Source organism: Rosa rugosa, chromosome 6 (assembly GCF_958449725.1).
Source record: "Rosa rugosa chromosome 6, drRosRugo1.1, whole genome shotgun sequence".
Taxonomy (NCBI): domain Eukaryota; kingdom Viridiplantae; phylum Streptophyta; class Magnoliopsida; order Rosales; family Rosaceae; genus Rosa; species Rosa rugosa.
Genome location: NC_084825.1, coordinates 9,563,259 through 9,591,065, shown reverse-complemented (window position 1 = coordinate 9,591,065; position 27,807 = coordinate 9,563,259). Strand labels below are relative to the sequence as shown.

The following is a 27,807-nucleotide window of genomic DNA, read 5'->3' as shown; positions in this document are numbered from 1 at the left end:
CTCTTCTCCTCTACTTTATCTATTGGAGCTTACAAGTCACGATAACACCTTTGTTCATGCCATTGTTTTAACTTTCTTCTTTCCCATCTCTTTCAATCAATTGAAATTTGAAGAATCATGAAGTAGAGAAGAATGAAGGATTTAGAAAATCCCTTTTTCATGTGTTAGACTAATTTGTATGGATGATTACTTAGTATTTTTTGCTTCAATATAATTGCATTATCTTATATATGAGCTAAAGGAATTAACACCTAAGGTTGGGAGATATGATTGAATTATCTTCTTGACCCAAAGAGTCAAGAGCTTGCAATTTCAAAAGATAAATTTTATAAACAAAATTGACGAATTTGGTTCTTCTTGTTCAATCTCCTTCATAATACTATGTTTCTTTTCTTATAGCATAGAGGATTCATAATCAATATTTAAACAAATTCATGATTATTGAGGAATACTGACAAATGATATTTTCTCTTCGATGAAACAAAATGGAGTTTTAGATTGTTTATAAACTGAGCCAGACATGTTTTTGATATTTCAAATACTTCTATCGAACACATATTTTGATCTTAAAAACTTATTGTTTATTTCTCTGTTTTTGTTTTGCAATCCAGTATCACTTTAGACCTATTGGACTATGAAACTTCTCTTACTAGATTTCAGCTAAGGTCCTCACTAGTCGTCAAAAACCATTCATGCCAAACATCAATTCTGAAGAACAAACTGCCTTTGTTTTTGGCAGACAAATTCATGATAATGTTGTTGTTCTTCTTGAAGTTTATCACCATCTCAAATTACTACGAACGGGTTCTGACTGTGAATTGGGAATCAAGTTCGACATGAATAAGCCTTATGCACTAGGCTAATAACGTCAATATACAACACTTTTTACACAACGAATTTTTTTTTTATGTTGTGTGATGAAGGAAAGTGAATCATACAACATGTTTAAGAAACTTTCGTCGTATAAGGCTGTTAAAATTCAAAAATTTTTAATAACTAGAAATTCATTGCACAACACTTAGAAAAAAGGTTTGTTGTGTGAATGGAAAAAAAATAAGCAGCACATTTCCCTCCTACTTCTGCTCAAACTTCCCTCCTATATAGTACAACAGTCTATTTGTATCTGTTGTATGAGTGTAGCTTGCAAAATGTCATCCAACAGTTTTTTACTTTGTGTTGTCCAAATGAGGAAGATATATTGGGAAGGTTTAGATGTGCCCCAGAATGTCATTCATACCCCCCAAAGTGAACAAATTTTGATTGAAATGTAGGTTACATACATGTATTCCTACAACGAAATTACTTATTTGTGTTGTTTGAATGAAAAACGCATATCCCTAGTGCCAAAAGTGATACTTTGATTGCACATAAGCGGGAATTTTCCTTCTTTGCTCCCTCAGCTCAAATTAAATATGTAAATAATCAGACAACATAACTTGATTTATGTGTTATCTGAGTCAGAGACACAAAATAAAAGAATCAAATGCGCGCATTTGACAAATTAATTAGGGCTAGCTAGCTACCGTACCATCTCTATTCTGAGTATTATCTCACTCCCACTTAAGGGCTTCAGGCTGTTTCAAGTTTTCAACACTTTGACAAAAACTCTCCCTTTTCTTCGAGCCAGCACCCAAACTCTCCCTCTTCAGAATTTTCTTCGAGCCAAACAGCCATCACTCACCCAATACTAAAATCATGGCACGTTTACTTACTTACTTGGAATGGAAAATAATCATGAATCGGAGACAAGTGGAATGAGAGAAGAAATGAATCAGTAATCAATCCCTTATTCCTAAACCCATCTCCCCCATTCGTAATCAAATTCCTGAATATTCAGGAATCGATTCCTGATAAATAGGTGGGACCTACACCCATTCTGATTCATTCATGTGTTAGTAAACACAACAATTCTTTTACCCGGAATCATTCCGATTCTTTATGTGTTAGTAAACACATGAGTGTTTTTACTCTGTAATCATTCCCTCCCATTCCAAGTAAGTAAACGTGCAATCAGTCTATTTGAATCACCCAGTACTAAAAGGGAAATCTTCGATTGGGAATCCGAGTGTTTAGTTTGGATTAGTAGGTTAGGGTTCTTCAATTGGAAACCCGGTTAAGTCACTCTCTCTTTCTCACTCGTATTCTCCTGCGCGACACCAACAACTTGTCATCTTCTCTATAACAATCATTGTCTCTCACCTCCTCTCTCACCTTCTTCACCACTACAACTACCATGGAGGAGAGAGAAAGCACGCATATGATAAAGAATTCGAGGAGAGAGAAAATAGATCTCGGATTTCTTTCTCCTCCATTGCTAACGATGCTGGGTATGGGTAGAGCTCTTGGTAGCGGAACCTCTTTTTTCGATCACCAAGTTCTCTCTCGGCCTCATTGGTAACCTCTCTTTTCGATCTGTTCATTTTCGAATCTTCAAATCTGTGGGTTATTCTCTGGTTTAAAGAAGGTTATTAGCGACAGTGGCAGTGGAAAAATGCCACCGCCTGCGCCGTCGCCCGGTTCGCCACTGTCACTGTCATCGAGGTTGTGTGCACCAGGTGTCATTGAGGTAGACCTCAGATTCTGAAATGGCTTCAATTTTTGTATTTCAAGCATTGAAATTGGGGATTTCTTGATTCCTTGGATTTTGTTTCGGTATCGAATGCTTGTTTTATGAACCAGCTTTGTATTGTATATTGAATTTAGGGTTTTCTTGATTCTTTGTTATTTCATGAACTGTAAACTATACTGTATGTTTGTTATGAACTTTGTATATGGAGACTTGAAGAAGATTGTGTTAGTTGTCATGGTTGTACTGATTATGGCTATTAATTGGTTCTGAGTTTTATGTGTTCCTGATTTCCAAGGGTTTATTGGTCTGGTGGCTGTTAAGTTTCCTTAATGTTTAACATGAAGATTTGTGGTTTAAGGAATTTGGGTTTAAATTTCTTCAGCTATTTTGCTTTTGACAATTGAAATTAGGGACTTCTTGATACTTAAATTCTATGGATGTTTGTAAAGAGAAAGATTGACCCCTCTGTAACCAATATGATGCTCTTTATCACCCATTTGGATTGCAGGCTTCTTCAATTGTATGGAAAGTTGTTTCCAGTTCAAGATGTCTACTCTATACTTGCTAGAAAAGTTTGGAGCTTTAATCAAATTCCCTGACCAGTACTATATTGTGTATATTTCACCCTCCATACGTCAATTTCAAACTTAATGCTTTGGTGTTTATGGTCTGCTGAGCTGCTCGTAGTTGAAACTTTTTATTGAATGCATTTGATGATTTTGTATGATAATGGTAGCATTAATATTTGACCTTTACACTCTTCTTTTTGAGCTAATGGAATCTCCTTTTACTGAGTGCACTGAGTTTTTTTTCCAACCGTGGAATATATCCAGATGAAATAGGAGTGGTAATGATACTTGTATATCTGCATGTTCTCTAGGAATACTTCCAGTGACTATATCAGTACCATAAAAACTAATACTAAATTGGCACATTTTCATTGGCATGTACGTTAATTTGTGGCAGCTTTGATTCTGGAATTTGGCTTGTCCATGTGTTTGTGTGTGTGGTATTGTTGCTGACTTATGTTATGTTGTAGTGATTCAGGGTCTTCTTCAAGTGAAAGAGACTTTGCAGAAAGATTTGTGGAGAGAACCAAATAAGGGTGAACTAGCTGAGGCAACAAGTATGAGTGTGGTTTAAGTGAAAAAAAACATTTGGAGGTTGGTTGAGCTGCAAGAAACAAACTCATCAAGGTTTGTATTTGCTTACGTATTAGTTTTACTAATTTGGCTTCAAATGTGTAGAAGAGAAACTAACTGGTGATTTTTATTTTCACCTATTACAGCATACATTCCATGACACTACCAAGCTTTACTCATGTCTCACTTGGCCTTGAGTCAGTAAGCTTTCTTGCCCACAAGTCCCTAAGCTAGGTTACTGACATTTTTTTTTCACAGTAGAATAGTGGTTGATATGAGTCCCTCGATAGTAATTGTAATAAGAAATATGTAGTAACATGCACCTAGTTTAGGGCACCAGTAGTTCTATATGAATACTTATTACTCTTTTCATGGGTTAATATTATTATTCTAAAACTGGAGCCTAGTTTTGAATATAGTGATAGTGTGATGATATATGTAGTGTGATGATATAGTTCAAACTTCTTATATCGATAAGCTGAATTTAGAAGCATTGCATTGATATATGCTTGGAGCGTCATCTTTACATCAATGGAGTAAATGGAGTTTTATAATTGCTTAGTTGATCATTTTGTAGTTTCATGTCCTATTTCCTAAGGGTCTTATTTTGTTACCCTAGTTGATAGTCATCACCTTAATTGCAGATTCCTGAGCTGTAATGGCGAATGCGGGTTCTTCATTGATGGAAATAGGAACCGCAACTGGTAATTTTTTATCTACTAAATAGAATGTTTATAGTGCTAATGTAATGTCAGAATCAGAGGCTGCACTTATGTTTTTGGACATGATTGTGCTGGAACCTAATTACTTGAGAGGTTGGAATTTCCCCTGAGAGGTATCATGAAGTAATGAGGGTCTCAAAACCTGTCCTCTCTCTTCATTCAAGGCATAAATCACATTAGGAATTTATAAATGCTATTACTGATGTTGACAACCGGCAGAAGCCTGCTTTTCTCAGGCTTGCTATTCATGATGTGGTAGTTACTTTTTCCTCTTCGTTGTCCTCAATTATTATTGCATTGCTTGCTCTATTTCAAACCATTTAGTTCACTTGGTTTAGCATTTATACACTTCCAGAATTCTCAAAGTTCAAAGGTTAAACTAGAGTCTAGATTTCGAAACAGGCCTAGTTCCATTGTAGGGTAGGAGAGGCTTAATATTGTTTGAAACTTTCGATTTTTCCTTCTCCATCCATTGGCCATATTGAACTTTCCTACATCGTAGTCAATATAATCTCATTCAGGTGGTAATTAATACTTCTGATGAAATTTTTCTTCCAACTTGATTTTCTGAGGGCAAAAGGAAGCTTGGTGATGAGAGAGAGATATGGCCATCTTTTTTAGCTTTAGTTTATTAGACCTTACAATGAACTTAGTAGCATGCATATGTGGGGCCTAAAGCTCACTGCATTGAACTATTAGATTGTCTGCATGAAAATGAAACATGAAAATGAAATTCTGGACATGTGCGTATTAAGAGTTCATTTGTTCAGGTTGCAAATTACAAGGGCCAAGGAAGGATTGTAGAAGAAGGATTACAAGTTACAAGGGCCAGGATAGCTAGCTAAGATATGCTAAAGAATTTGCTAACCATCAATGAGGACTTCACAAGAGGCATGTTTTGGAACAATATACGCATCAACTTTTGAGTTCCTAAGTAGATAGGGCTTGTACAGTAGAATGATTTTCTTGTTTTAATACTGGCTTGGATAATTGGGAAATGCTCCCCTTTAACATTTGAGGTTTATAGTATGGGTTTGATTTCTCATTTGATGTTTTCTTTACAATTGATCACTGTTTATTAGGTCAAAATAGAGCACCATTAGTAATGCACAAAATGCAAGAAATGAAAATTGTCATACAACAGATTTTATATAATGTCAATGCTACGTTGTCTCAATATACAAAATATGGGTACTCACACAATGTATTCTTATATATCACACAATGGTTTTACAAAAAATGTGTCTTCTCAATTACACTTACACAACTGTAAAAACAGAACTACGTTGTCCAAAACTAAGCTACACAACAACCATAGTCTACAACTGAAGTGTGACAGCAAATCAGAAGACAGTGAAATTCAAAAAATGTTGTGTGAAAATGATTTCCAACAACAGCTTGGAAACAAGTTTTGTTGTCTGAAGCATGCACCTGCCATGCGCCGCAAATGTGCCTAGCATTTGTCGAGGGAAGGCACAACGCTTATAACAAAAAATGTCGAGTGTTTGTATGTCATACAACAGTGAATCACCGTTGTGCCATTTTTCAACAGACAACGCTCCGATAAGATGGCCTAGTGATGACAACCTTAAATGGGATTTCCTCTAAGCTGTTCTACATAAGATGGGATTCTCTCAACATTGGACCACTTTGATCAGGAATTTTGTTTGGTCTACTCTTTCAATTATGAACAATGAAAAACTTTCTAAGATTTCACTCCTACTAGTGGATTACACTAGGGAGACCCCTTGTCCCTGTTTATCTTCCTTTTCGCAAATGACACGTTGTTTTCATCAGAGCTACTCAACAAAATTGTGAGTTTCTGTCATACATTCTTAAGGCTTATTTGATAGGACCTGCTCCGGATTTTATTCTGAAATCAGGCCTTGCGAAGGGCCCACCTTAGAAGAAAATTCTATAAAAAATTTGGCGGAACTTCCCCTAAAAGTAGATTACCCAAAACATGTAAAAACAATCTAACACTCCTCAATAATCATATTCATCCTCATCTCCTGAGCCTACCTACTCCCCACAATTCATCACCAACTCCCCAACAATTTCAATAAATTTAAATTTACTCAAACTATAAAGTTATACAAATACTGGTAACCAGAGAAACTAGACAATAAACTGAATAGAATGCAAGTAGGTTAAACATATAACCTACATCAATGACGGGAGTGGTAAACACTATGCCTCGACTCCTACATACGCTCGACCTCAACATATCTGCAGACTGAGCACATAAAATCGAAAAGGCCAGGGAAAAACATTTGAAAACTGTTAAGAGTGAGTGGACGAAAAATAAATAATTTCGATAAATTAAAAATAGAATTTAATGCTTTCCTCAATTTAATTTCCGATAAAATAGAATTTATGAAAGTGAAGCCCCCGGTCAAACCGCATTTGTTGTTGCCTGTATAGCTTTCTAGAGTAGAGATCTAGAATGCATTATAGGCACATATCATTGGTAAGAAATTCCGAACTCTTACTTCAATGGAAAATCTTTCGTTCTTTCTCATTTGATGCCACTCAACAACAGTAGGTCTCACTATAATTTCATAAAAATATTTCTAATCATTCTCTTACATTGAAATCTCAAAATATACTGATATCTCGCCTCAAAATCATTTCAAAACCTCACATAATGAATTATATCAAAATCATTCTAGAAATCTGAAAAATCTCGAATATACTGTAAATCAACGCAAAAATCTGTTTCAAATCCTCTAATAAAGATATCTAAAAAAACCTGTTGCAAATCATCTCTTAATAAAATAGGCGATGACTAGAGGAAACTGTCGACTAGTCATCTCATGCCACCTGGCGCATCGGAGGGTACTGCCGACAGGAATGTGAGGAGGTGATGGCTAGAGGGTACTGCCGACTAACCATCTCATGTCATCTAGGGGGTACTGCCGACCAGAATAGATAGTTAGAGGGTACTGCAGACAAACTATCTCATGCCGTCTGGAAGAAACTACTAGCTAGATAACGCAATGGAAGGTACTGCCGACCGGAATATATATTCTGGAGGGTACTGCCAACTAGAATATTGTCTGGAGGGTACTGCCGATCAGACGTACTATTACCTGGAGGATATTGCTGACCGGGTAATGCATGTATGCGCTATCATACTCATCTATCATAATTACCTCCTCAATTCATAAACTGAACTCATAAACTCATAAATTTCTCATTTCATAAGTTAACTCATCAACTTAGAATATTTAAATCTCCATTTTACGAAAAGAAAATTCTCAATAACTCGATAAAAATCATCATAAAAAATCTCAATAGTTCATTAACTTTCCGAAAGAAAATCTTAATAACTCGAAATTCAATTAACTCGATAATTAATAAAATATTTCAGAAAGTAAAACTCAATCTCAATTTCATCAACTTCGTAAATCGTCAATAAAACGTAGAAAAAACATAAATCATGATAAATTATTCATACTCAAATATAATTATAAAAATTAATACGTTAATTAAATACTCAAAAATATATATTGCGTGCAATTAAAACGTAGAAAACATAAATCATGATAAATTATTCATACTCAAATGTAATTATAAAAATTAATACGTTAATTAAATACTCAAAAATATATATTGCCTGCAATTTAATTTAAAAGCAAATGTCCACTCACTGAATTTCGACTATGACGACCATCCGACAAATTTCCTCCTCAAGTTTGATCTATACTTTGTCCTGAACAAATTGATATTATGAATAACGGATTTCGAGAATCAAAATTAAATTAATGATAACAAAATTGAAACCCCTAAACGGTAATTGGTCGAAATCTCAAATCATATCGTAACGAGCTCGAATTTCATAGGTTACGTTACCTTGATAATTCTAACAACCTACCCAAAAATGGGGTCGATTCAAAGGTTGGATCTTCCTGAATCGAAACCCAATTTTCTGAAACTTCAGAAATTCTTATCGATCCCAAAGTTCATCATATGGCTACCGAACTATATCCACATGCTCGTAACGATGAGTTTCCCATAATCGACCAAAACAGAAGGCCTAAAGTGGCCAGATGCGCCCCCACGCGCCGCTACCACCGACCATCAAATCGTGGTTCAAGGCATCTATCAAAATCTTGCTTACAACATCCAACAACTTTTACAACTACCACAATGTCCAATTTCAATCGAGGGAGCCAGAATTTACCTCAAAAGCTTTGGTGGCTGGAATTGTTCAATTATGAAATTCAATTTCCTTGGGTTGAATTAAGATGTGAAACTTGGTGGATTTGTAGAGCATCGCAAGATGAACAAAGCCCAGTTAGTCTCAACGCCCAATTTGGTCGGAGATGGCATGAATTTGAAAAATATGTCGGAAAAGGGTTGCACGTTCTTTTATTTGATTGATCATGTACGGTGAATAATATGGTGCAAGGCTTATATGGATGGAAAGACACTCCCTAACAGGAAGAGTGCTGACGAGGGCATCGAGCCCCTACGCGGGGAGGGGGGCGAGTGGAAATGGATTGTGAGATCCTACATCGGTCGGGAGAGAGGAGGTGATGTGCTTTATATGTGTAGACTCACCTCCCCATAGTAAGTACGTGTTTTAGGTGGTAACCCAAAAACAAAACTATGAGGGCGGGGCCCAAAGTGGAAAATATTTTGATATGCAGACTGGCCTGTGACAGAATGGTATCAGAGCCACTCCCCAGCCGGAAGAGTGTTGACGAGGGCAGCGAGCCCCTACGCGAGGGGGGGGGGGGTGGAGGTGGATTGTGAGATCTCACATCGGCTGGAGGAGAGGAGGTGATGTGCTTTATCTGTGCAGACTCACCTCCCCATAGTAAGACGCATTTTAGGGAACCCAAAAACAAAACTGTGAGGGAGGGGCCCAAAGTGGACAATATCATACAATGCGGACTAGGTTGTGACAGAATACGAGTTGTGGTGAACTTTCCACTAGGCCAAGCTATTCACCTCACCACATTGGCGGATGAGCTATGGTGTCCTTGCCACTAATTAAGGAAAGGGTTCACCTTGCCATAGAGGCGGATAACATGGCAACAGGGAAAGCCATCTTGTAAAGAATCATATTACCATAACATACACATAGTATGGTGAGAATAAAACATGAAATTAAGTAAAAACACATTTCCCAAAAAATCTTGCACCTATCAACAAACCCATCAACATAAATCTCAACATCTCAAAGCATTTATTAATTTCTCATAACTCAAATCATGACCGAACTCAAAAGCGAGATTTTCATCTAAAATAAAAAATCAACAAAGAATTCAACTTCAAAATATCTAGCAAATATCATAAGTCATAAATATCATTCAAATCCGGAATTATTATTGGACATCTAACCAAAGCAAAAGTCACAAATCATTTTTAAAATTGCAAATCCAATAAGCCATAAAGATAATAAGAACATTCGTTCAGATCAGAGAGATCAGAGTGGCTGGGTGGAAGGGAAAGATCAAGTCGGTAGTTGGGTATTAGTTGTTGTCTAACTAGGCTAGTTGGCATAATGGTTTGGCGTTGCAGGTTCAGAGGTTGACTAGCAGTGTCGAGTCTGTGGAAACGCAGATTGGATCAGATCAGACTCATCTGATCTGGGTTGCGCTTCGTGGATCCGATATGGGGATATGTTTATTTGAAAGAGGCGACGCGTATCTTGGCGTGGCGGGGATGGTGGAATCATGATGGCAGTGGTCGGGCAATAGTAGAGGAGTGACGCAATGGATGGTCCATCAGTGGTGGGGTTAGGTTAGGCTTGGTTGGTGACATTTGTTCTTCCTTTTTCTTGGATGATTGGGCTTGGGCCCTTCTTTGGGGCATTTTTTGGGATTTATTTATTTATTTTGGTTCGCTTTATTTACTTTATTGTTTAGTATTGTCACGTCTTAGGCATGTAATAAGTCTCTGCATGTATCTTGCAGGGCTAGTAAGGCTAAATGCTTGTATGTGCACTCTTAGTGTCTTGTCTGGCCTAATGAGGCAACGTTCCATTCTGGTTAAATGGTCGCAACTTTATAGAGACATGATGAAACTAAGCGTCGTCAGATTTATTCTTTGACGACATCATAGTAGAAAAGCTATGTTATTGGTAATTATTCTTCGTTATTATTGAGTTATCTTTCCATTATGTCACTACTATGTCAAAGCAAATGGAATAGCCATTCATTGATATGCGACATGAAGTGTTCGCATGGTCATACGCCGATATGCCAGGAATATCGCCAAACCTGCTGACCCACAAACTCACCATCTCACCAGATGTTTCCCGGTCCGACAGAAGAGAAGGGCGTTCACAGAAGAAAAATACAAAGCCATCCAGGCCGAGGTCAAGAAGCTCCAAGACATCGGGTTTGTCAGGGAAGTCTCCTACCCGACATGGCTCTCCAATGTTGTAATGGTGAAGAAGCCCAACAGAAAATGGCGCATGTGTGTCGATTACACCAACCTCAACAAGGCTTGCCCAAAGGACAACTTTCCCCTGCCGCAAATCGACCAGTTGGTCAACTCCACTGTCGGCCACAAGCTCCTCAGCTTCATGGACGCCTTCTTGGGTTACAACCAAATCGCCATGGAACCCTCCGATCAGGAACACACATCTTTCACTACCGATAAGGGTTTGTACTGTTATAAGGTAATGCCATTTGGCCTAAAGAACGCCGGGGCCACGTACCAGAGACTAGTTAACGCCATGTTCGCAGATCATATCGGTAAAATAGTGGAGGTATATGTGGACGACATGCTCTTCAAAAGCGTCACCATTGAAGATCACATCAAAAACCTGGGCATCGTTTTCGACATCCTACTCCAATACAGCATGTGACTCAACCCAGACAAGTGCGTCTTTGGCGTACTTGGCGGAAAATTCTTGGGTTTTGTAGTCAGCGAGAGGGGCATCGAGGCCAATCCTGAGAAGGTGCAGGCAATCCTCAATATGGCACCACCAAAGACGAGGAATGAGGTCCAGTCCCTCACTGGGAAGGTTGTCTCTCTCGCCCAATTCATATCACGCATAACCGACAAGTGCGCCCCATTCTTCAAGCTCTTCAAAACTCACCATACCAAAGCGATAAATTGGGGACCCGAGCATGACAAGGCTTTCCGGGGCCTCCGAGACTATCTGGCATTAGTACCTACTCTTTCCAAACCCATCCCAGGAGAGGTCCTGTACATTTACCTCACAGTATCAGTTACCGCGATCAGCGCTCCCCTGGTCAGAAGAGAGGACAACAATGAACTGCCAGTCTATTACACCGGCAAGGGGTTCAACGATGCCAAATCCAGGTACTTTGATATCGAGAAATTCGCCCTCGCACTCCTCACAGTCGCTCGACGATTACAGCAATATTTCCAGGCACACACCATACATGTTTTGACCAACCAGCCCTTGAAACAAGTTCTCCAGAAACCAAAATCTTTGGGAAGGTTGGTAAAATGGTCCATCAAAATCGGGGAGTTCGACATTCATTACACACCACGTACGACCATCAAAGGGCAAGCCGCCGCAGACTTCATCGCTGAATTCATACCCCGAGAGGATGCCGAATCCTTGGGCTAGCCTGTCTCGGAACCTAACACCACCTCCGCATGGACTCTTCACGTCGACGGATCCTCCAACAGTAAGCTCAGCGGCGCCGGGGTAGTCTTGACTGACCCAGAAGGGAACACATATGAGTATGCACTACAATTCAAGTTGAAGGCCTCAAACAACGCAGCCGAGTATGAAGCACTGATCGCTGACATCCAGTTGGCCAAAGAGTTAGGAGTCACGAGACTGGCAATCTTTAGTGATTCCCAACTCGTCGTCAACCAAGTCGGCGACGATTTCCAAGCCAAGGAGCCACATCTATCCCACTACCAATCCCTCGCCAAGGCTTTACTCCAGCGATGTCTCACCAACCATACAATCGCTCTGATCCCCCGGGCACAGAACAGCAAGGCTGACGTTGTCGCCAGGTTGGCAACATCGCCCCCAAACACCAATATGGGAGATCTCAAGCTAGAAATCCTGGACAAGCCGAGTATCGATAAGCCATTCTCAGAAATATTCTTGACCGAGAGCGAGCGTCCGCCTTCATGGATGGACCAATTTATCGACTACCTCTCCAAGGGTATCGAGCCCCAGGACAAGACCATCGCCACAAGGCTCCGACGAAGAGCAACGTTGTACACTGTCCGAGAGGGCAAACTATACAGGAAGGGAAGGTCTTTCCCCCTGTTGAAGTGCATCTCACTCGAGGAGGGGCATCGAGTCCTGTTATTACTGCATAGTGGAGTTTGCGGCAATCACGCGGGCGCAAGAAACCTGGCGTTTAAGGCACTGCGTACAGGGTACTACTGGCCCACAATCGAACAAGACACGAAACGTATCGCTAACGCCTGCCTTAAGTGCCACCATTTCGCCAACTCCCCTCTTGCACCCTCGGTACCGCTCTCTTTCATCATCGCCCCTTGGGCATACTGCCAATGGGGGCTAGACTTCATCGGCAAATTCCCAACAGCACCAGGACAGCTCAAATTCGCCATTATCGCAGTGGACTACAACACCAAGTGGGTCGAGACTGAGGCCTTGGCCACGATCACGGCAGCCAAGGTGATCCACTTCCTGTGGAAGAACATCTACTGCCGCTTCGGAATCCCCGAGACAATCATCACCTATAACGGTGCCCAGTTTGATAACTATACGCTCCGGGATTTCGTCGGCCAGTACGGCACGCAGATCCGATATGCCTCCCCCGCACACCCACAAACAAATGGCCAAGTTGAAGCTGTCAATAAGATAATCAAGCAGAACTTGAAGAAGCGGCTCGACGATGCCAAGGTCTTATGGGCAGAAAAACTCCCCGAGGTGCTATGGGCAATTAGAACGACCCCAACAGAGTCCAATGGTGAGTCACCCTTCTGCTTGTCATTTGGAACCGAGGCCGTAATCCCTGTCGAGCAGGAGGTTCATAGCGAGCGGGTCGCATGCTTCGACCCACTCACCAACTCGGAAGGGTTGAACCTCAACTCGGACCTCTTGGAAGAGCGCCGCGAGCGAGCCAATCTCCGGAATATCAACAACAAGCAGCGTATCTTCCTCTACTATGATGCCAGAGTCAGGCCTCACCCCCTCTCTGTTGGGGATTGAGTGATGAAGGAGAAAATGCCGACCCCAACAGGACTCAAAGCCACCTGGGAAGGGCCGTATGAAATCACCGAGGCTGTCGGACCCGCTACCTTCTACTTGAGGGGAGCAGATGGCATCACCCTCCCACATCCGTGGAACACGCAGCACCTCCGCTACTACCCCAAGTAGGGCAAGAAATCCAGACTAGTCTCCGCAATATTATCGCCTCCCCCCCCCCATGCTCGTAAGCATCAATCCTATCTCCTTTTACCTCTTAGTCAAATGTATTTTGTAGCTGCCTTCGCGCAATATTGAATGATATGATCTTACCTATGCACTGAATGCTATCGCAACGAATACAACACTCCTACTCGCACCCACCCACTGCATTAAACAAATGCTAATGATTATCGCCTTACGACCTATGATCGGTCAAACATTTTTCTCTCGTTATTATCGCCATAGGCCTTACGCTGGCCATCGTAACACGCAATACGCAAGGGCACGCTGTATAGCAATCCCAACTTATTGCCTACGCGCTTTATAATGTCAATGCGATATCTCTCACGGCCGGTTCCATCGATACAACACAATGCTGTCCCTCCCGAACCCTTGCGCTGCCGGTCGCGATCAAATGAATGAATGAATGTTAACGATATGCGATACTCCGCCATCAACGTGCTCCTATCCATGAATGAATGTTAATGTCAATACGATATCGCTCACGGCTGGTTCCGTCGATACAACACAATGTTGTCCCTCGGGAACCCTTGCGTTGCCGGTCGCGATCAAATGAATGAATGAATGTTAATGTCAATACGATATCGCTCACGGCCGGTTCAGTCGATACAGCACAATGCTGTCCCTCGCGAACCCTTGCGCTACCGGTCGCGATCAAATGAATGAATGAATGTTAACGATATGCGATACTCCGCCATCAACGTGCTCCTATCCATGACTGAATGTTAATGTCAATGCGATATTGCTCACGGCCGGTTCCGCCGATACAGCACAATGTTGTCCCTAGTGAACCCTTGCGCTACCGGTCGCGATAAAATGAATGAATGAATGAATGTTAACGATATGCGATACTGCGCCATGAATGAATGCTCCCATACTCGAATTACATAAACGATCCGTGATACATCTCCACGAACGAATGAATAAATGAACGATATGCGATACGTCTCCACGAATGAACAAGAATGCTACGCAGTACTTCGCCATGAAGCAACTAGATAAGTGGTGCACAATGCATCGCCACGAACAAAGTTATCACCACGCAACATATCGCGATTCATGGGCCCCTTACATGTAAGACAGCGACGGCTAACGCCAGCGAGAGGCCACGCCAAATGAAATCGCTCAATGTCAAAGGTTTGCTACTCGCTATCGCCACAATGTCAATATCATACCACTATCTTGCCCTAAAATACATGGCCCACATTCGCACTTCACCGCAGTCACAAGCGATACACAATGAAAAGCTCATACAGAAATAAAAGGCGATAGCACAAAGAAAAACGATACATACTCCAGAAGGAATGTTTATTATAATGGCTTTGAGGCCAATAGCGGTACACCAATTGATACTCCATACAAATGCGACACACAACGACAACATATTACATATTCATAAAAATGCGATACACATGCAACTATCCTCGCTCGTCCTCCCAACTCCGGTGCAAGCTGCCTCCAACCAAGTCTGATTCTTTGGAAAATGAGGAGCTCCGGAAGATCACTGAATTGGAGGATTGATAGGCTGGCCGGGCTCTGGTGAGAAAGACTGGGGGCAGTTGCACCGCACCACTCTCCGCCATATCGCCACCCGATCTCCATCATTGTAGCCTACTGCACCTCCAGTGATCTTAGTCCTTGGGTTTCTCACTTGGTTCAGTTTTCAGTTCCGCAGGGGCACAGATTACTCAATCCCCAAACGGGTGATGAAGCCGAATCCTCGTGAGATTAGGCTATAAAGCCTATAACCCAAGGTGAGATTAAGCTATAAAGCCCGGAAATCTGGAAACACACACCGCCCAAAGGAAGAAACGATTTCAGAAGCAGGAGCACAATGACAAACAAAGAAAACGCCATGTTGAAAATATGATCAACATACCTCCTCTCCTCTGCCTATTTATAGTGGCAACCACCCCCATTAACTGCCTCCAGACGACCAATCGTCGCGTCACTTTAATGACCTGCAGTAATGACAAAGCAACCAATCGATAAGGCAATAAATAAGTTCAACGCACATGGGGCTATCGCCCAACAATGTATGTTCCCCATAAACTTTTCGCGTCCCTATACCAAGCGAACATTTCAAAAACCAGACCACTCGGTCAAATGTCTCAACAAAATCCAAAGCATTTACTAAGAAAAACATATCGCTAGCACAAAACGAAAAAATACAGAAGCTAAGTCTCGCCCTCGGCACTACGTGTCTGCTCCTCTACTCGATCTCGCTCCTCCACCCCATCTCACTCTCCCACATTTTCGCCTTGCACCTCGCCCTCGGTATCCACGGGGGCACCCCACTCGCCAGCAGCACTCTCCATCTCGCGATAGCCAGCTTGGTCCGACACTTGCCCCGGCACAGCCTGCTCCAGGATCACGATCTGAGTACCTCAACCACCACTTGACGCACTGGCTTGCGATCTCGCTGCTTTCTTGGCTTGCATATCCCGCACCATCTTCTCCTGGTCAATCCAACCGGCAGCGATACCATCTCGAATCGAGTGCAAGGTCCCATCCGAGAAGGCTTTGTTCATTTTCTCTTGAAAGCGGGCCGACCGGAGATAGAGATCAACTGCCTTGTCCGCGCCATCCCGCTTAGCCTTCTGAAGCTTGTCAAAATGTGTCTCGGCAGCGGCGCGTAGGCGAATGCAATCCTCGGCAAAGTTACTGGCTCGAGTCTGTTGCTCATCTAACTCCTTCTTGAGCCGCTCCATCTCTGCCTCCCTCTCACCTGCCTCGAGCTCAATGTCTCGCAAACGGTCCACCTCCCTTTGTAGAGTACCGACTTGCCCTTCCAAGTCCACCACGCGATCGGGATAAGGAGCCAAACTCTCCAAAGTTGCGGCGCGAAGCTCCAACTCAGTATCGCGTTCTAGGACTTGCCTTTCCAAATCTTGCAAGCGCTCTTCCACTTCGCTAACCCGGGCCCTAACTTGATCCACCAACCTCAGGGCATCCTCCACCCGTTGAAGCCTCCCGGACAGATCTAGATTGGACTCCCTCAGCGGAGCAATAGCATCCTCGGCCTCTTGGCGCCGAGCGACCGCTCCAAATCCATCCACCTCGCGATCCCCTCATCAATTACTCGCCTCATATCCTCGCGTTCCACCTGGCCTTGGTCCACTACACTCTGAAGCTCGCGCGCCCGCTCCCTCTCGGCATTCAGCTCCCCCTGCAGCCGGGCTATCTCCCGATCAAAATTAGCTACCAACTCGCCCGAGGCATGGTAATTCATGTTCATAGCCTGCGTCGCACACCAATGTCAGTATACCTACATTAGGACATAAGGAACAAACGAACAAACCATAACGTTACATACCCTCATCAACCTCTCCTGAGCCTCCTGATACCCCAAGCGCAGATCTTCGGCACACACGCGGCTGTGGTCGCGATGACAGTTCCGCTGGTCGGCAACCATATGAAGGATGGCGCCATCAGTAATTCCAATCTCGCCTAGGGTGCGCGCAAGGCCCCTGGCAACCTCGCGAGCCCCCACTCGTAGATCTCGAGCGCGATACATTATCAACCCGAGACCTCTTGCTACCACGGGTATCGATGCCAACATCGATTGGGGGACTCCCGAGACGTAGCTGCGAGGCACTCCTTTTCTTAGACCCGACCCCATCCGTACGGGCGCACATGTCCGACACTCAAATTCCATCCCCCTCTCCATCCTGGCCATGGGTTCCCTTCTCGGTAACTTGGCCAACCTCAACCACACCCTCTCGAAACTCAGGTTGCAACTCAGGAGCTTCGACCGATGGACCTGTCTAGCCAACGGCCTGGCTGGTCACCTCCGCCTCCCCACTATCAACAGTGATGACCTCCCGCGAGACCGGAGCGCCAACGTCCTCGCCAAAGACAGCATCTAGCTGTTCCAGGCCAACACTGCATCTTACACCAGCCGAGCACGGGCGCTGGTATCACTTTGACACCGCTCCACTTCTTCCAGCAACTCCTCAACGGAATCTCCACTTCAGCTGTCGGCTCCGGGGCCTGAGCCACATCACCAAGATCCACCCCTCCTGCCGAGACCCTGGGGGACTGTCTCGCCACCTCCAGCGTCTCGGGAGACTGGTGCTCGCCAACATGTACTCGGAGGCGCTCGCCCGCTTCACCCACCTGCATTGGCGGCCCCTGGGGATTTTGCGCCGGTTCCTGAGTATGTTCAATCTCATAACCCTCGGCACCGGCCTCTTTCTCAGCTCACTAGTTGAGATACTCCAGAACAGTATCGGGAAACCTCAGATACATCTCGTCGGGCAACAGCATGTTCACCCGATGATCAGTTAAGCGTACCTTGTCCGGCAGCTCAACATTAACTCGCCTCGCCGTCTCCGATTCTAGTAACAACCCCTGAATAATAGTATCGGGATCGACATCGGCGTACGGAGCGTCACTCTTGCTAGGGGCCTCGCTTGGCATATTCACTGTAAAATACACGCACAACGTTAGCGAGGACACAACACAACATACGATCAAACACCAAACAAATACAGCAACCCCTCACCCGGACGCCTCCCTAAACCAAACCTCTCGTAAATCGGGAGCCTGCGCAGGAGATAGAACCCCATCGCCCTCGCCACACGCTTCTGCTCCAGCATGGTCAAATTAACCTCCTGCCTCACTACGATACAAAGACACGCTATTAGTATACACCAAAGGCAAAACCCACCAAAAATGCAATCACGATACTCACAGATGGGCTGGAAACGGGTTGGAGCCCGGTGCGCCATATCCGGATTCTGCCACCGGCCTCCTACCAAGCAAGGCCTTCCCCACAAGTGAGCGTAAATATTTGACGGCAAGTCCTCGATAATAGCGCGGCCGCGTGCCCTAAAATTTACACATCCGCTATCGCTAGTTTTGGTCGAGTACTACATCTTGAACATAGAATTAAACTCGCCAATAATGGGACACAACAACCTGCTAAGCTTCCATAACAACAACACCCCCATTATTTGCCTCAGCTCGTTCGGCGATAGCTGCCCTACCGATATATTCAGGCAAGACAACAGATACTGCAGCTCCTCCAGTATCGGGAATGTCAACCCACACTTGAGCTGATATTGGTAAAAACATGCCCACCCCACCTCGGGGTGGCTAAAATTCTCACCATCCCTTAAAGGGCGCAACAAGATATTGTCCGGAATCGCCCACGTGGTCCTCATCTCGGCGATCTGCTCCTCTGTCATACTCGGACCGGGCTGGTCAATGGGCATATCACCAAGGAGCAACCGCCCCCGTGGCGAACGCGATATCTCCAACACTTCGATATCCTCCACATCATGTGTCTCGGGATCCATGGGTCGCCCAACCCTACTCGGAACTCCACGGGACGAACCCTCGCCACACCTACGGGAAGTACCCTCATCGCCTCCTCGAGAACTGCCCTCGGCGACCCCACGAGGAACACCCTCAACCACTCCTCGGGAACCGCCTACAGCACCCCAACGGGGAGCACCTTCGCCATGACCGCGAGAAACACCTTCACCACCTCCGCGAGAGGCGCCGGCACCACCACGGGAAGCTCCTTCCCCTCCACGAGAGGAACCCTCTCTCCTACCGCGACTACGATTCTCCCGCGCCATGCTGCGAGTGATACAAACAACCAATCTATCGTCTTCCTCGACCTACCCAGCGCAACATCAGCAAACCTAGCTCAACCCAAAATTCAACCTATCAGAAACTTTGTCGGACCTAACCTAACCCAAAACTTGCCGGTAAATTTCACTCCCGGAAGGACCCCTTAACAAGACCCACGCACACCAATGCCCCCAGATGAACCCAGAAAGGTCAAGAGACAGCGTACCTGTTCACTCCTCCGATGGGAACACAGAGCCAACGACGCCTATAACACGAAAAATCCGACCACCGCACCAAAGTACCAAGCTTTTGCACACCAGAGGCTCCAACTTCACCCAGTCCTTATCTCAATCTCCAACACAAACGCAGGAACAGTAACCATCTCCATATCTCTCCTCTGTCCTTATATAGGGACCTCGAGAATACAAGGACCGTTGGACGTGCAAGGACGACGACCCCAGATTTCACCACGTGTCCGACATCCCTGAGCGTTACAGAGGTCTAGCGTCGTCGCCTCGGCTCCTCACCACTACGCCATTATTACACGTTACGGACTCCAGTACACAGATCTTCCCGCACACGAAAAGCAAATAACATCACCACACGTGTCACAAGGGCATAACGTATGCGCCAAAAGATGCATGCAACCCCACCACTAATTCGCGATAGCAACACAAACGCCAAATGCCAACACGATCTGCTCACCCCAGCCAAGACTCCTCTCAAGTGGGGACTTGGGGGACTGGGGGTAATGGTTGTACGGAAGCCAGGTGGCATAAACTCGCCTTGAACTTCCGATACTTTTACCAACGACAAACTCCCCACCCAAGAGAACTCTTGACCGGGGACTTGGGGGACTTGTTGGTATGCACATACCTCCTAGGCACAAGTATCGGAAGCACAAGACTCGTATCGCCAATATACAAGTGAGGTAAGCTCCCAGCCAGGGGTTTTGATACCTCTCGGGGCAATATCAAGAACCCCAGGCGTCCCACACCGAAAGAAACGGAACCAAGCTCCCCCAAATCTACTACATTAAGGTCATCCCCAACAACCCAAAGAGGTAACTGTTTACTATCACTTTCCATTATCATTATCTCATACGATACTGACTTAGGCATCGGAGCGTTGAAGGCCGGCACACCCGGTCTTCCTTCTGACCTTGGTCTGTTTTGCAGATAAGCCAGACCGATAGTGATAGTAACATGCCGATACACCCCATGTTCAGCTGGATCAGACCTCTCTCGAGACAACTGAAACAGAGGCAACGTTCCATTCTTGTTAAATGGTCGCAACTTTCTAGAGATCATGATGAAACTAAGCGTCGTCGGATTTATTCTCTGACGACATCATAGTAGAAAAGCTATGTTATTGGTAATTATTCTTCGTTATTATTGAGTTATCTTTCCGTTATGTCACTACTCTGTCAAAGCAAATGGAATAGCCAGTAGAACACTCTTTGCTAGTTGGTGCCTATTAGAATACATTTATTTTGTAGAGACTCCTTATATCATTTCAGGATATGCATCTACATGTTTATTGTAGTCAAGGGTTTAGACTCTATGTCCCCCCTTGTATTTGGCAATTTCATTAATCAAGGCTTAAGGGCAGCCGCACCAGCCTTTTATACAAAAAAAAAAAGAAAAAAAAATGATAAGAGCATTTATATAGAAAAAGGATTGCATGCATTTTATTTAAAATAAAGGTCCACTCACAGTATACGGCAAAGTCAGCCGTGCGTAGGGATCTTCGTCGAGTGATGGCTAAGCAGATCATCCAATACATAATGATAATTCATAAACAATAATTCGAAGATTCAAAAGTTAAATATGAATTCTAGAACGAAACCTAGAAGCCCCTAGCAAAATAATTCGTCGAATATCTAAAATCATATCGAAATTGACTCAAACTTCAAGGGCTTCATCAACTCAATTATTCTAAAATCCTAAAGAAAAACGATTATGATCTAACATAGGGATTTTCCCAAATCAAAACCCAAAAAATCGAACTACAGAATTTTTGATCGATTATCAATGTAACGTCCCGTATCTCAATTTACCCGTTTACTAGTCATTTGGACGGTAAACGACAACTACTTTCACTTTTTACTTTGTTTCGATACTTTTAGTGGCCCTAAAAGTTGACTTTTTGTTCGGGCCAAAATTTGAGGAAATTTCCTTCATAAAAGTTGTAGGGGACGTTAAACTGAGCGCGTGCATATGTGGTACGTAAAAATCAGAGCTCGTATGCGAAAGTTATAAGCGAAAAATGGAAGTTACTGTTTATGATAGATAGTATATATTTGAATTTTTCACTGTGGCTGGTAACTTTTTCTTTTTTTCTCTCTCTCTCTCCTCCCCCGCGTGTTCTCTCTCTCTTCCCTGAGCTCTCGCTCGCTCTCTCTCACCTCTGCAACTCCGGCTCTCTCTCTGCTCCGACCACCAGACGACGTCTAACTGAGCTTCACCAACGCGTCTCATCTTCCTCAACACGCTAGTGGTGGTCGATCGTCGCGCCTTGGCCGGGAAACTAGGAATCGAGCTCGTGAAGTTCACTGTAGCAGCTTGAGTTTTCTGGAAATTTTTCCAGATTCCGGCCAACCGAAGCAGTTTTTCTGGGCTTAACCTGCAAGTCTCGAGCCGTGGACGACTTCCTTCCAAGCTTTCTTCACAAAACACAACGAAAACGACGGATCGAAGGTTTGAACTTTGGAACTCAAAACGGGTTACTGTTTCCTTAATTGTTGACTTAGTTCTAGTTGTTTTCTGGACTTGTGATAGTTAAGAAAAATGTTTGGATAGTCGAGACGAAGCTGCTGCCAAAATTTGGTGGCCATCGGAGGTGGTGGGCGGCGGCGGGTGGGGCCCACGTGCCACCACTGTTGTTGGCGCATGGAGGTGCGTAGAGCTATTTTCTGACTTCAATTTTTAGCCCATTAAATCTTATATTTGTTGTAGAGGTTGGATATGTGATTTTGGTGAATTTTGGGAGAAGTTTGACATTGATTGTGAATTTCCAAAGTTTGGAGTTTCGGATGTCGATTTGTGAGAATCTGACCTTCGGATTTCCTTTGTTTCCGCTATGGAATACTGTAATCGACGGATTGATATTAGTGGTGAAGTTTGGGTTGAAGTCGAGAAGTATTAGAGATGTTGGTTTACGTGGGGTTTCGGGTTTCGGTTTAGAATCGTATTTAAGTGTCGAATTATTGTTTACGAAATATAATTTTGTACAGGACGAGGTACCGACCCATCGCTCGACAAAGATCCTTACGCTTGGGTGCCGCGTTAGCCGTATACTGTGAGTGGACTTTTGATTTTAAGTGATGCATGCAATATTGTTTCGTAATTAATTATTACATTTATTTATTTAAGAATATAAATTGGTTTATTGATTTGTATTTCGGATTTTGAATTTGATCATGATTTATCTCGGTTATAATTTCAGAATGATTTTGGCTTTAAGTTTTAAAAGGATATTGCGAATTTCGAAATAAAATATGATTTGCGATTTATTAATGATTTTCGACGAATTATTTTCCGAGGTGGTTTCCGGAATTAAATATTGTTTTCATTCGTCGATTTTGAGTTTCCCAAAGGATCTTTGAAAATTGGATTTTCGTTGGGATTCATGGATTTACTTTTAAGGATTAAATTCAGTTTACCCCCCTAAGGTTTGGGGGTAATTTCATGTTGGTCCCTGTCATTTCAATTTAATCAGTTTACCCCCCAAGCTTTCCAATTTCAATCAGTCGTGTCCAATTTCTACTATTCCGTCCAATTTGGACCGTTAAGTCTGACTTTTGAGGGCTAAAATGGTCATTTCAAGACAAAAAAAAACTAAAAAAAAAAAAGGAATTTTTTTTTATTTTTTTCATTTATTTATTTATTTATTTTTTCTGTTTTTTTTTTTTCATTTAAATTTTTTTTTTCCATCTTTTTTTTTATATATAAATTTTGTCTTCAACATATACACCACAAGTTATAATAGGTTTATAAAAACAAAAAGATACTCTAGGTGGTTGAAAGTCGCTCGCTGATCTACGATATTTATGATATATCTCCGATAAAAAGAAGAATTTTAGGATATATCCCCAATAAAGTGAAGAAATGTCTGTGTAAAATTATTTTTTACAGATATTTACAGATAAAGTGTAAAATCATGAAGAAATATCTGTGTAAAATCATTTTTTACAGATATTTATAGATAAAGTGTAAAATCGTTTTTTACTGATATTTCTTCACTTTATTGGGGATATCTCCTAAAATTCTTCACTTTATCGGAGATATATCACAAATATCGTAGATCAATGAGCGGCTTTCAACCACCTAGATTATCTTTTTGTTCTTATAAACCTATTATAACTTGTGGTGTATAGGTTGAAGACAAAATCAAAAAAATCAAAAAAAAAAAACGAAAAAACAGAAGAAAAAAAATTAAAAAACAGAAAAAAATAAAAAATAAAAACAGAAAGAAAAAATAAAAATAAATAAAAATTCCTTTTTTTTTTGTCTTGAAATGACCATTTTAGCCCTAAAAAATCAGACTTGACGTCTAAATTGGATGGAATGGACACGGTTAAGGAGAATTGACAAGCTTGGGGGGTAAACTGATTAAATTGAAAGGACAGGGACTAACATGAAATTTCCCCCAAACCTCAGGAGGGTAAACTAAATTTAATCCTACTTTTAACCTCGCATATTGGTTTATGAATTCGAGAATATTTTGGCATGCGGGGCCACGTCGTTGGAATATGTATTTTTTTCTCGTGACATATTGGAGAAGCCTTATTGGTTTTTCGGTTTTCATATGATTTTAACCCACCATACCTGGGTCGTATTATTTTATTGCTAGCTAGCCTATTAGTACTCCTCCCCGCTTACTCTGTGTTCGTGGGTGAGTTGAGCAGAGCATGGAATGCTCAAGAGTGTGGGACACTCCGACCCGAGCCTGGGAGGCTCCCTTACTCGTATGGTGATGACTTCTTCCCCATACTCTGTTGTTACTTGACTAGCGGGGCTAGTCCGATTTCTCTTAACCAGCGAGGCTGATATGTTTTCACGAGAGTTCAGAGTTTAAAGAAATATGTTTTATAAACGTTGCATGTATCGAGGTTTTTGACTACATCAAATTGTGGGAAAGTATTAAAGCTTTGCTTTATTTAAATTATCTTGTTTATTTATTTTTGTCCACTCACGCTAACGTTTTTATGTACTTTCCCCTTGGGCCCTTCAGTTTCTTTTGCCCAGTGTGTAGGTTAGATTAGTTGAGGTCGGACGTACATGGAATCGAGGCATAGTCATCAGCATAGCTTCCGCGTTTTCTTTTTATTTATGTTTTCCTTGGATTAGAATTGCTCTGATAACCTACAGAATTATTGGTGTTGAGTTGAGACTTGTATTTGTGAAATTAGAGATGATATAGTTTTGGGAGCAGGGTGGCTCCAGGGATATAAGATTGGTTTGTTAGAAGTGTGAATGTGTTTCTATAGGTTTTGGGTAGTCCATTTTTAGGGGTGACTCTGCTGAATTTTCGGTAGAGTTATTCCTAAGGTGGGCCCCACAGGGCCACCGAGGATTTCAGGGTGAAATTTGGGGCGAGTCCTATCAATCAAACATTCACCAAGTGTAACAAAAGTTATATCAATGTGTCCTGAACACTAAGCTCCCCCACGCGCCCCCATCTCAACCCTCGATTCGGATAGCAAAATTTATGCCAAAATGTTCTTCACAACAAGTTCAACACTTCCTTCAACTACAACAGTGATAAAAAACGAGTGGATAAGCCAGAATTTTACCTCAAAGCTTGGGGAACCGAAATCTTTGAACCCTCGATTCCCCGTCTCTAATCGAATCTAGCTATGCCGTTTTTGTAGGGTTTGATGTACGTCGGGAGAGCTCCAAATCCTAACCGGTCTAGTTGCAAATGGTGGCCGGAAAATAGAGTTCTGACGAGGTCTTGTCGTGCGGCCCGCCTAGAAGGTTTTCACTTCGATTCTCCTTCCTCAGTGTAAGTTGATCCAAATCATCTCGACAGAGCTCAAGGGGAAGAAGATACGGTTCAAACGAGACTGGTGGCGCGCGTTTGGTGGCCGGACAACAGATAACCCGACGGTAACTGATTCGGGTCGGGTCGCTCCGCGGGTTAGTGTCGAGAGAATATGGTGAAACTGAAATCGAAAATTTGGGAAAAACAAGTAGATTTGGATATGATGTCTTTGATTGAATTGGGGAAGTCAAGAATGAGAATTTAAAGTTAGGTTGGATGTGGTCAACTCTATATTGGTATAGACAACCAATAATACAATGTCATGTGTATTTTTTTTATTAAGAATTAATTTCAGTTTACCTCCCTGAGGTTTGGGGTCGACATCATGTTAGTCCATGTGGTTTCAATTTAATCAGTAACACCTTTATACTTTTTGATTTCATCAACCTTGTCCAATTTTGTGAGCTCCGTCTAATTTGGACGTTGAATCCGACCACCGGCCCCACTTTAAGGGCTAAAGTGGTCATTTCCTCTCTCTCTCTCTCTCTCTCTCTCTCTCTCTCTCTCTCTCTCTCTCTCTCTCTCTCTCTCTCTCTCTCAAAGCACGTCCCAGTCACAAAACCTAAAATCACAGATCGCCAATTCCCACACGGTACTCCGGTCAAATCCCTCCGCCTATAAATTAGTCTTCATCGTTGACATAGTCACTGATTCACCAAAATCCTAGTTCCAATCTTCTTCCCTGTGAAATAAACCTGATTTTCGATTCGGTTCTCAGACTGCTCAGATCTTGGCCTTTTCCCTCAGATCGCTCGAAGATGACGACATGATGCTTTCACCGGTGCCACCGGGTTTCGTGGCCAAGAACCGCAAGATTGCAATGGGAATGCCGGTCGTGGTTCGCAGAGTAGGAGTTGGTCAGGAGCTCTGTTTGATTGGTGGCTAAGTGAAGGAATAGATAAATGAAATCTTCATGTTCACTTGCATTTTTCTGGGTTCATTTTTTGTGTGAACAATAGGAATTTCAAGATAGAGACGTTGGGAGGAAGGAAAGGTTGGGGATGAGAGGCCATAGCTATTGTGGAGTTACTCTAGAATTTTTCAGATATTGTGATGTTCTTTGATCTAATTGCTGAGTAATTAAATGTGCTGGTGTTGGATTTGAAACAGTGAAAATTTCAAGTTGGTCCTACCGTTAGTCTTGTCGCTGGTGTTCTTTCTCATTCTTCAGGTAATTAATCTCGTCTTCTGCTCCTTGTGTGTATTAAAATGGTTGGATATGTATGTTTGTATGTGTATTTATGGTCTGGAAACTGGAGTTTGAGCCACCATAGATGTAATTCTTGAGTTGAATGCTTCGATTTTATGTTTGTTTATGTGAATTTGCTTTAGAATTGGAACTTCTTATTGCGTTTCGGACTGCGTTTGTGTAATTTCCATTTCTTGTGGATCAGGGGCTAAGAAAAGGAGGATGGGGATGGTGGAGCAGAGGCCAAGAGGCCAAACGACGTCAGATAAACCCTTAAAGTGGGTATTTTTTTGTTATATATTTTTTTGGCTTGAAATGACAATTTTAGCCCTTACAGTGGGCCCCCAACGTAGGATTTAACGTCCAATTTGGACGAAGCTCAAGAAATTAGACACGGCTGATGAAATTGAAAAGTATGAGGGTGTTACTGATTAAATTGAAACGACAAGGACTAACATGATGTAGCACCAAACCTTTGGGGGGTAAACTAAAAGTAATCCTTTTATTAATTTGTATTATATATCGATTCAGGTTTAAAACTAAACCACATTATTTAAGTATAAAATTCAGACAGCATCGTTCGTCCCCGTCTGGTTCAAGTTAGTCTCTTAGGTTCAAACATACATGCCTACTGATAATAATCTCAAATAAAATGAGCATTAATTAGAAATATAACAATTAAGTAATCATTTGAAATATCTGGGAGGAATCACACCATATTATCTTATTACCACAAAGACATATCATCTTGCCATAAACACATATCTTCTCGCCCATAGGCGAGACTACGATGCCTTGAGGGGTTTGACAACAGACATCTCATATCACTTAAAGGGCATTACCTAGGTGATTAGTAACAAGAGTAGGGGATGCATAAAGTAGACTGCCGACCATATAACTCATTATAGGGTATTACCGATTGGATAATATAACCGAGAGGCAATTGCCAACGAAGTAACGCATGCATGTTCTATACACTGATTTGTGGAACTATAAACCATAAACAGTATGAAAATATATTCTTCCTAAAAATCATATATCAAACATCTTAATAAGAACTTAACCATCAATTTTGATCTCGCAAAAAGAAAAGATAAATCTCGTAAATTCAGTATTTTCAGAAAGAACCGCGTAAATCACTACTCAAACAATTTATCAGAAGGGAGAATTTCACAAATGGTCACTCAACTATGACTCATTCG

General features: G+C 42.5%; 2 protein-coding genes and 1 long non-coding RNA gene across 4 annotated transcripts; 2 read left to right on the top strand and 1 right to left on the bottom strand.

Annotated features, from left to right (window-relative positions):
* The first annotated feature begins 2,057 nt into the window (after nt 1-2,057).
* On the top strand, nt 2,058-5,462 carry LOC133718637 (uncharacterized). 2 transcript variants are annotated; one of them, XR_009850434.1, is made up of 5 exons: nt 2,058-2,566; nt 3,609-3,765; nt 3,858-3,912; nt 4,356-4,688; nt 5,204-5,462. It is a non-coding gene; the product is annotated as an uncharacterized LOC133718637 (long non-coding RNA). The 2 variants fall into 2 exon arrangements; XR_009850433.1 differs by having other exon boundaries at nt 2,060-2,566; nt 4,356-4,415.
* A 5,908-nt stretch (nt 5,463-11,370) lies between these two features.
* Nucleotides 11,371-13,566, top strand: LOC133716187 (uncharacterized). The gene is made up of 2 exons (XM_062142908.1): nt 11,371-11,865; nt 11,995-13,566. Exons 1-2 carry the CDS (start codon nt 11,371-11,373, stop codon nt 13,564-13,566), a joined length of 2,067 nt encoding a protein of 688 aa, XP_061998892.1.
* Nucleotides 13,567-17,991: 4,425 nt separating this feature from the next.
* On the bottom strand, nt 17,992-19,373 carry LOC133716186 (uncharacterized). The gene is made up of 2 exons (XM_062142907.1): nt 18,899-19,373; nt 17,992-18,212 (listed from the first exon to the last, which is right to left on the bottom strand). Exons 1-2 carry the CDS (start codon nt 19,371-19,373, stop codon nt 17,992-17,994), a joined length of 696 nt encoding a protein of 231 aa, XP_061998891.1.
* Nucleotides 19,374-27,807: the final 8,434 nt, after the last annotated feature.

Bases quoted from the DNA above. Each gene is read 5' to 3' on its own strand.
- LOC133716187 (XM_062142908.1), top strand. From the start codon at position 11,371: ATGGCACCACCAAAGACGAGGAATGAGGTCCAGTCCCTCACTGGGAAG. The intron at 11,866-11,994 runs GTAAAATGGTCC...TCCTTGGGCTAG, and splicing joins CAAAATCTTTGGGAAGGTTG to CCTGTCTCGGAACCTAACAC.
- LOC133716186 (XM_062142907.1), bottom strand. From the start codon at position 19,373: ATGGCGCGGGAGAATCGTAGTCGCGGTAGGAGAGAGGGTTCCTCTCGT. The intron at 18,213-18,898 runs GTGAGAATTTTA...TGTATTTTACAG, and splicing joins GTTGCGCCCTTTAAGGGATG to TGAATATGCCAAGCGAGGCC.